This window comes from Salvelinus alpinus, chromosome 5, assembly GCF_045679555.1.
Source record: "Salvelinus alpinus chromosome 5, SLU_Salpinus.1, whole genome shotgun sequence".
NCBI classification, from domain to species: Eukaryota; Metazoa; Chordata; class Actinopteri; order Salmoniformes; family Salmonidae; genus Salvelinus; species Salvelinus alpinus.
In genome coordinates, this window is record NC_092090.1 from 95,634,360 (window position 1) to 95,644,922 (window position 10,563).

General features: G+C 47.7%; 1 protein-coding gene across 1 annotated transcript; it reads right to left on the reverse strand.

Moving 5' to 3' along the window:
* Positions 1 to 6,196: 6,196 nt before the first annotated feature.
* On the reverse strand, positions 6,197 to 7,273 carry LOC139575372 (polysialoglycoprotein-like). Its single transcript, XM_071400287.1, has one exon. The coding sequence runs from the start codon at positions 7,271 to 7,273 to the stop codon at positions 6,197 to 6,199; it is 1,077 nt and encodes a 358-aa protein (XP_071256388.1).
* Between the last annotated feature and the right edge of the window lie 3,290 nt (positions 7,274 to 10,563).

Below are 10,563 nucleotides of genomic sequence, written 5' to 3' on the forward strand. Positions count from 1 at the left end.
CGCCAGTGTAACTGCTAAACTGCTTTCTGACTGTACACTGTACTGCATGATTGTAGCGGATTTACTAACGCGTTAATAGCTATGTAGCTATGTTGACTATGACGTTAGATAATGTGACAACGATGTAGGCTGTGTGTAGCGGTTAGCAGTGTCACGAACCGGCTCAAGCCCGTAACAAAAGGGAGACAACGTGGAGATAAGGAATAACAAAATATATTTATTAACTAAGTACAATATACAATGGTGTGTGTAATCAGTAATCAGTAGTGTAAGTGAGTGTTTTGCATGCATGAATGTGATAATGCAGGGTGTTGAAAGGTGCTAAAGCAAACCACCAAAAACCACCAAGATACACAACAAAATCTGTAAAGGTGTCTGCATGGAGAGAGTCTCCTCCATGAATGGGGAAGTGGTGTATTTATCCTGGGAGACACCGGGCCCAGGTGTTTCCCACGTAGCTGACGACCCTCCCAACTCCACCCACCGGCATCCTAATAAGGAAACAAGAACAAAGAGAGAATACGGCAGACAGAGTGGGAGGGTCGTCACAGCAATTATGATATGAAGGTTCAAGTTTGATATGAAGGTTACAGCTAAAGTTTTTTGTTGTTGTATTGATCCCCCCCCCAAAAAAAAAATGTAATCATCTAATATTCAAGGAATTCCTTAAATAAAATGTCTTTAACGTTCTAACGTCCTAGTTTTTTTTTTTTTTTTAAATGTTTTTAAGTAAAAATAGTTTTTTGCATCACTACGCCAAGTGTTTTCATATGTGGGTCAAATATGACCCGTATGTATTTCCTATGGAATTCACTGCGTTGTACTCGTCAAACTGACCTTTCTTTTTGCTACAACAATAAAATCAAAGTAATTAATAAAATATTGATTAAATATCTTGTTTTTAAATGTTCAATAATTACCGTTTTAATTTCTCCTTTTTAACTCATTGAGTAAAAGCAGTTTCATGAAGAGGCTCATAAGAATGTTGACAGATATACAACCAAAATGGTTTTACAGATGCTGGTTGAAGAAGCCATTGGTGCCTCTGACTCAGAATCTGAGGTATCCAATTCTGATGACACAGACAATGGTGCCTGTCGGTCAAGTTGGAGTTGTGGATGGCCCTGGTAGTCCAGCTGTCCTAGATGATTCTACAGATGGGGAGGGCTACTCTGAAGGAGGAGAGTGAAAACCAGTCAAATAGACTGAGTTAAAAGGGGTCTTACTGGAGTGAACCCCCCCCCCCCAACTAAAGGCAGGAACAGAAGCCACCAGTTGTGTCACCAGTGACTGCGTCACAGTGGATGAGCAGCTTTCCTCCAGACGTGACGCTTGGCATTCTGTCCAATCTTGGTTTCATCAGACCAGAGAATCTTGTTTCTCATGGTCTGAGAGTCCTTTAGGTGCCCTTTGGCAAACTCCAAGCGGGCTGTCATGTACCTTTTACTGAGGAGTGGCTTCCGTCTGGCCACTCTACCATAAAGGCCTGATTGTTGGCGTGCTACAGAGATGGTTGTCCTTCTGGAAGGTTCTCCCATCTCCACAGAACAACTGAGTCAATGGAAAGATGTGGGGTGATGAAAGAGAGCCATGCCACCACCACTCAGAGCAGCCAGGGCCAGAAGAGGAAGAGGTGCCAGCTCTGCCCACCACTCAGAGCAGCCAGGGCCAGAAGAGGAAGAGGTGCCAGCTCTGCCCACCCCTCAGAGCAGCCAGGGCCAGAAGAGGAAGAGGTGCCAGCTCTGCCCACCCCTCAGAGCAGCCAGGGCCAGAAGAGGAAGAGGTGCCAGCTCTGCCCACCACTCAGAGCAGCCAGGGCCAGAAGAGGAAGAGGTGCCAGCTCTGCCCACCACTCAGAGCAGCCAGGGCCAGAAGAGGAAGAGGTGCCAGCTCTGCCCACCACTCAGAGCAGCCAGGGCCAGAAGAGGAAGAGGTGCCAGCTCTGCCCACCCCTCAGAGCAGCCAGGGCCAGAAGAGGAAGAGGTGCCAGCTCTGCCCACCCCTCAGAGCAGCCAGGGCCAGAAGAGGAAGAGGTGCCAGCTCTGCCCACCACTCAGAGCAGCCAGGGCCAGAAGAGGAAGAGGTGCCAGCTCTGCCCAAGCGCAAAGGATAGAAAAGTCAGCTGCTGGTGTTCTCAGTGCAACACACCCGTCTGCAAAAATGTTTGTGGTTTGTAACAAATGCATGGACTAAGACAGAATAAGTAAGCATCACACACACGTTGTTCTTTTTAGTGTTCATGTTTTATAAATTCACAATTGTTAGTTTTGTCATTTATATTGATGATGAACTTTGTATTTTCAAATAAATGTTTTGATATATTCTAAAGCATTCTTAAAGGTTTTTTTATTTTGTTCTTCACACTAAAAGATTGAATGTGAAACTTTGGTTGTAAGATTGATTGTAAGAAAAATATGCTAACTATTTTCAATAGTTAATGTTATCATTGAAAGGTGTATCAAACTGTTGAAGAGCGACTAAAAACATTATTGACAATTCCAAATCATCCCTCAAAATAATTATGTTCCACAAAATGTATAATATTTTAGACCCATTTAAATAAACACAGATATTACATTATCGGGTATTTTTGACCCGGCATATGCACTCTTGGGACGCCATGCATCCTAGGGTTAATATATCTGACCAAACAAGATTATTTGGCCTGACATGGAAATGTAATTCAATACTGAGCACTAATAACCTCTTGAACAGCTTGAATTGGATTTAAAACATACATTGACATGCTGTATGTAGACGACAGGGTTATGTCTTCTACTGTTTAGAGCTGTGGGATGTCAATCGTCTCCCATGTTCAAACATTCTCTCACTCTGCTCAGAGGCATCGTGCATTCTATTGATCACACTGGAAAATCCATTTGTTTATTGACTAGACATAATATTAACTTTAACCTATCCCCTTTAGCTGGCTAGCCAGGTGGCTAGCATTGTGACCATTGTGACAGTGGTCTGAGTGAACAATAGTTTCAATCAATCACACCGAGCCTTTATGAACATCTGACCAGTCTGCTATGCCAAGAAGAAACATCCGATCAAACCAGGATAAACTGGAAGAGTCATCCTAATGAAAATAGGATTTGATCTGGAGCCGAGTGAAAGCAGCCGGCCACCCTCAGAGATAACAGCAGTAGTGTCAGTACCAAACATTGTGAGGCTCAGTCCCCTCAGCTAGGGTTCACAATATGTTGTTGTGAGGATCAGTCTCCTCAGCTAGGGTTCACAATATGTTGTTGTAAGGATCAGTCTCCTCAGCTAGGGTTCACAATATGTTGTTGTGAGGATCAGTCTCCTCAGCTAGGGTTCACAATATGTTGTTGTGAGGATCAGTCCCCTCAGCTAGGGTTCACAATATGTTGTTGTGAGGATCAGTCTCCTCAGCTAGGGTTCACAATATGTTGTTGTGAGGATCAGTCCCCTCAGCTAGGGTTCACAATATGTTGTTGTGAGGATCAGTCTCCTCAGCTAGGGTTCACAATATGTTGTTGTGAGGATCAGTCCCCTCAGCTAGGGTTCACAATATGTTGTTGTGAGGATCAGTCTCCTCAGCTAGGGTTCACAATATGTTGTTGTGAGGATCAGTCTCCTCAGCTAGGGTTCACAATCAGGGCCATAGCTACATATTGTATGAGGACACCGAGGTCCGTACTTTGGTAATATATTTGTTTTATCCCGGCGCTGAATTAATGTGAGTTAATGTGTAGCGTTTAATCGTATAGCTAATAGGCTATGTGTTTGTAGATCGCCTGAGGTGAACGGAGCTACAGCAACCAATGTGATAATGACTGGGGCCATTTCTGCTTGTCTTTTTTGCTGTTCACTCCCTCCGGACCTCTGTAAAACTCAGACCCTGGCTACGGCCCTGTGTAGAGTATAAACGGGTTATTTGATGAAGCGCAGTAGATGTGACAGCAGAGCTAACGCAGAGGATATCAAGCAGCATGTACTGTACGTGTTGATGGCATAAAGGAACGGCATACCAAAGTTTGGCATAACATTTTTTTTTTTTTAATGATTTTCAGCTTCTGAATTAACCTAAATACAGCCATAGCTATAGCCAGTAAGATCGAATAGCCTAGTCTCCTCAGCTAGGGTTCACAATATGTTGTTGTGAGGATCAGTCTCCTCAGCTAGGGTTCACAATATGTTGTTGTGAGGATCAGTCTCCTCAGCTAGGACCACGGATGCTTATGACATGCAGGTAAACATGTAACATTCATAAAAATGTCTATCTATAAAAGTGTCCCGTTGACTCAAAGGGGAATATTTAAAGCTGTTGGCATTATGAAATGTCAATGCAATGCATTTGTAATTCATAGTAAATCAAATGTATTCCGTTTGATGTCCCCTCAGACGTCTTTGAGACGAGGAGTGAGTCTTACTTTACCTGGCTGCTTAATTACTCCTGAGTTACAGAACACGTGTTCCCGAGCTGCTGCGATGCATAGGAATATACACACACCTATCTTTCCCCTGCCACTTCTTCCCTGGCTCTTTATGAAAATTGACTTCACAAGGACTGTGTTTTTTTTATTCCTGTTTTATTGGGGGACATTGCTGTCAGGCGGGGGTGGGGGGGGGGTCTGTGCGCTGAGACAGTGGGTGATTAATCTGGCCATAGCTCACTGACTGGCCCATTTTTCAGGCCCCTGTTGTTTAAGAACCTGTGGCTGCCACCCCTCAGGTGTGTATGTGCATTTCCCCTTGGTGTTTATTGATATTCGGTTTCCCTAAATACAGCGCTATCCGTCTCCTTTGTCACATCCCCGGGCTGGACCGGGGGGCCACAAGCGGGCGCATAAAAACGCTCAGTGATTGATAGGCAATCTGTGCATCTGTGTCATCCATAGACTCCACCTTCATGGATACAAAGGGAGGGATTATGTGTCTCTTTTCACTGTGAAGTGCATTAATTGCCACTTTCCTGTCTCTAATTGCACAGTTTATCGCTTTATGTATAAAATGAATTAATTTGGACTGATTCCCCGTCCTGAGGCTCCTCCAGTGGCATCTGCTGATGGCTTTCATATCACTGGTCTGAGCGCTCAGCTGCAACTCCTTCTCAACCACACCAAGCTGTAACTCCTTCACACCAAGACACTCCATACCCATCTGCAGCACCTCTCATTGACATTAACGTTTGGATCAGCATCCGATCTCCAATCCTTTTGGTCCTTATTTGACAAAGATACACCCAGACGAGAACGGCTGTACCGTTTCCTTGGACTGTCAGATAGCGCCTGCATCGTAGGTTGAATTTCTCCAGTGGAGTGCCCCTTGTTATCGTTGATGAAGCAGAGGAACAGAACAACCTTGTCCATTGTAAACAACAGAGATGTGTTGCATTGAAAATACGTTCAGTGACTTCCCTGACGAAGTGCTACAATACCCAAGGTCTCTCGAAGGGGACTGACTAAAACCTCCACAGACTATATATGAATACGTTTTACATTTCACGTTACACTCTAAGATGATATGATATGATTGTCCTAATACACATTTTATTGTAAACCAAGGATGTTTTACCTTCCGTTGTTATTGGCTATTCCAGCCTCAGACAGAAAAAGCAGACACGGATGGATTTGTGTTTCTTTGGGTAAAAGTGTTGTGGTTTTGATGTCTGGGTTTAGCTGAACTGTCAGGAAAACTCAGCTGCCATTATTCTGCCATACCAAGCAAAAAGGCAGTTACTGCTCATTTGGTCTGAAAATTAGCTCATATAATTTTTTCTACATTAAATGCATGCATAATCATGTGGACAAGTATCCTGCCTCCATTGTATTGTGTTTTGGAGAAAATGTGTGTCGTGTTAGCAGTAACTGCATAAAGTTACCGTGAAATCAAGGTAAATAAAAGCAATTTTTCTCAGTTCCACACTATGAGCAGTTACTGCCTTTTAGCTTGGTAGGGCAGTATTAACTTCTATGTAAATTATATTCTTAGAGTTGACATCAACACCGTAATTGACATCAAACCGTAATTGGAAACACCAGTGAATCCTGTCCATGAATATGCCTGCATTCTTGTTGGTATGTTTGTATATTGGTTTAGCGTTGTTTTTCATTAAGCCCTCTAAGGCAGATTCATGGTTTTAAAGATAAGTTAAAACATTTCCTGTGTACTTGTGAAATATTTACGAGATACTAACTTAAAAGTAAGAGGAACCTGAGGACAAACCTCAAACTAGGACAAAGACTGCCATCTCAAGGTCCTCCTCATTCAGAGAGGGTAAGACTGCCATCTCAAAGGGCTCCTCATTCAGAGAGGGTAAGACTGCCATCTCAAAGTGCTCCTCATTCAGAGAGGGTAAGACTGCCATCTCAAAGTGCTCCTCATTCAGAGAGGGTAAGACTGCCATCTCAAAGGGCTCCTCATTCAGAGAGGGTAAGACTGCCATCTCAAAGTGCTCCTCATTCAGAGAGGGTAAGACTGCCATCTCAAAGGGCTCCTCATTCAGAGAGGGTAAGACTGCCATCTCAAGGTCCTCATCATTCAGAGAGGGTAAGACTGCCATCTCAAAGGGCTCCTCATTCAGAGAGGGTAAGACTGCCATCTCAAAGGGCTCCTCATTCAGAGAGGGTAAGACTGCCATCTCAAAGGGCTCCTCATTCAGAGAGGGTAAGACTGCCATCTCAAAGGGCTCCTCGTTCAGAGAGGGTAAGACTGCCATCTCAAAGTGCTCCTCATTCAGAGAGGGTAAGACTGCCATCTCAAAGTGCTCCTCATTCAGAGAGGGTAAGACTGCCATCTCAAAGGGCTCCTCATTCAGAGAGGGTAAGACTGCCATCTCAAAGGGCTCCTCATTCAGAGAGGGTAAGACTGCCATCTCAAAGGGCTCCTCGTTCAGAGAGGGTAAGACTGCCATCTCAAGGTCCTCATCATTCAGAGAGGGTAAGACTGCCATCTCAAAGTGCTCCTCATTCAGAGAGGGTAAGACTGCCATCTCAAAGGGCTCCTCATTCAGAGAGGGTAAGACTGCCATCTCAAAGTGCTCCTCATTCAGAGAGGGTAAGACTGCCATCTCAAGGTGCTCCTCATTCAGAGAGGGTAAGACTGCCATCTCAAGGTCCTCATCATTCAGAGAGGGTAAGACTGCCATCTCAAGGTGCTCCTCATTCAGAGAGGGTAAGACTGCCATCTCAAGGTCCTCATCATTCAGAGAGGGTAAGACTGCCATCTCAAAGGGCTCCTCATTCAGAGAGGGTAAACCTGCCATCTCAAGGTGCTCCTCATTCAGAGAGGGTAAGACTGCCATCTAAAGGTCCTCATCATTCAGAGAGGGTAAGACTGCCATCTCAAGGTGCTCCTCATTCAGAGAGGGTAAGACTGCCATCTCAAGGTCCTCATCATTCAGAGAGGGTAAGACTGCCATCTCAAAGGGCTCCTCATTCAGAGAGGGTAAACCTGTCTGTCTCCAAGGTTTCCTAAAGTATTTCATATTAGGTGGTTCAGTTACATCTGTTTACTACTCCATTGTTGATCATTGTTTTGTTGTATCGGATCGCCTCTCTAGACTCATTTGAGTTCGCTAGCTGTACTTCCTAGATGTCACACTGCAATGCAAAAGCATCATGTAATAATAAGTGTCAGATTCCTGTCACAAGCACTGTGAAATTAAGGAACGGTTAAGGGAAACGAGAGGCATTATTCAGCTGTGTAAAATTTCAGCTCTGCCAGCGTTGCCTCAGCTAAGCCTGCAGGATACCTAGAGGGTAGTGGAGGATGACAGTGGCAAGCAGCGGTACAATCGGCAGCTTGCTCACCCATTAATACTTTAACACAGTGGCTGTAGCGTTGATCTCTCTGAAATAGGATACAGTCCAGTTCGTTCTCAACAGTAGGCATCCATGAACTCTCCCCAGGGTTTTCCCACACTGTGATGTAGCCCAGTCGTAAGCGTTAACTTCCTACATGCAGGCCTGTCTAGTTTCTCAGGATAGTGATGGGCATTGTTGACTTTTTCCTCTTGCCACAGAAAAAAAGTTTTCCTTATCTGAGAGTTTCACTCTGTGACATATTTTCAATTGCATTTATTTCTTTGTTAGCTGGTAATTCAATTAGGAGATGCCATCTCTGCAATTATGCAGTCCAATTATTTCCACACTTTGAGTTGTGTCAAGAGTTCTGCTACATTTCTTTGTATATTAAAGAGAAATGGACTTCTAATGTGTGATAAGGGCCCTCATCAAAAGGTTGCTCGCTTACAATTGTTCTATTTGTGAGAAATGACAACTTCCAGACAATGTACAGTAACAGCCAATGCAGTACTTTTTGGGGAGCTTCCTTGAAATCTTGCCGTTGTCAGCTGAACATCCTAACGTGTATCTACTCTGTATGAAAGACTGATAGGATCTTATATTCAGTATCTGACAAATGACTCGCTGTCTTAATGCAGAGATACCGTGGAGTGCCATCAGCTGCAGGTTGACATTGTCAAACAAACAATCAATGAATTGAAAAGTTATTGGTTGAAGTGGGGAAAACAGACATAAAAGAATAAGATTTTGATTTAAAAGCTCTCATTGTTGTAAATGGTTGGGCTAGAAAGAGTTGAACATCGTGTAAAATTAGCTCGGGAGAAAATCTGTGTTTGGCTGAAAGAAAGCTGAAGAGATTTCTCATTTTGTACATTTCAAAACACCCCGTGGAGTGTACAGACAAATTATTTTGGGATGTTGATAACATTAGGAGAGTTAACATTAACACTAAGCTCATAATCAAACTTGTGAAAAATAATCAACGAACCTCACCACCCCAGCCATCCCCACCCAGCACCACCCCATCCCCCCTCCCAGCACCACCCGATCCACCCTTCCCCAGCACCACCCCAGCCAGCTGTCCCTGCCATCCCATCCACCCTCCCCCAGCACCACCCCATCCACCCTTCCCCAGCACCACCCCATCAAGCTGTCCCTGCCATCCCATCCACCCTTCCCCAGCACCACCCCATCAAGCTGTCCCTGCCATCCCATCCACCCTACCCCAGCCAGCTGTCCCTGCCACCCCATCCACCCTCCCCCAGCACAACCCCATCCACCCTTCCCCAGCACCACCCCATCAAGCTGTCCCTGCCATCCCATCCACCCTTCCCCAGCACCACCCCATCAAGCTGTCCCTGCCATCCCATCCACCCTACCCCAGCACCACCCCAGCCAGCTGTCCCTGCCACCCCATCCACCCTCCCCCAGCACCACCCCATCCACCCTTCCCCAGCACCACCCCATCAAGCTGTCCCTGCCATCCCATCCACCCTCCCCCAGCACCATCCCATCCACCCTTCCCCAGCACCACCCCAGCCAGCTGTCCCTGCCATCCCATCCACCCTTCCCCAGCACCATCCCATCCACCCTTCCCCAGCACCACCCCAGCCAGATGTCCCTGCCATCCCATCCACCCTACCCCAGCACCACCCCAGCCAGCTGTCCCTGCCACCCCATCCACCATCCCCCAGCACCATCCCATCCACCCTTCCCCAGCACCACCCCATCAAGCTGTCCCTGCCATCCCATCCACCCTCCCCCAGCACCATCCCATCCACCCTTCCCCAGCACCACCCCAGCCAGCTGTCCCTGCCATCCCATCCACCCTCCCCCAGCACCACCCCAGCCAGCTGTCCCTGCCATCCCATCCACCCTTCCCCAGCACCACCCCAGCCAGCTGTCCCTGCCATCCCATCCACCCCATCCAGCTGTCACTGCCATCCCATCCACCCTTCCCCAGCACCACCCCAGCCAGCTGTCCCTGCCATCCCATCCACCCTTCCCCAGCACCACCCCAGCCAGCTGTCCCTGCCATCCCATCCACCCTTCCCCAGCACCACCCCAGCCAGCTGTCCCTGCCATCCCATCCACCCCATCCAGCTGTCACTGCCATCCCATCCACCCTTCCCCAGCACCACCCCAGCCAGCTGTCCCTGCCATCCCATCCACCCTTCCCCAGCACCACCCCAGCCAGCTGTCCCTGCCATCCCATCCATCCTTCCCCAGCACCACCCCAGCCAGCTGTCCCTGCCATCCCATCCACCCTTCCCCAGCACCACCCCATCCAGCTGTCCCTGCCACCCCATCCACCCTTCCCCAGCACCACCCCACCCACCCTTCCCCAGCACCACCCCATCCACCCTTCCCCAGCACCACCCCATCCAGCTGTCCCTGCCACCCCACCCACCCTTCCCCAGCACCACCCCATCCACCCTTCCCCAGCACCACCCCATCCCCCCTCCCAGCACCACCCCATCCACCCTTCCCCAGCACCACCCCATCCACCCTCCCCCAGCACCATCCCATCCACCCTTCCCCAGCACCACCCCAGCCAGCTGTCCCTGCCATCCCATCCACCCTTCCCCAGCACCACCCCATCAAGCTGTCCCTGCCATCCCATCCACCCTTCCCCAGCACCACCCCATCCAGCTGTCCCTGCCATCCCATCCACCCTACCCCAGCACCACCCCAGCCAGCTGTCCCTGCCACCCCATCCACCCTCCCCCAGCACCATCCCATCCACCCTTCCCCAGCACCACCCCATCAAGCTGTCCCTGCCATCCCA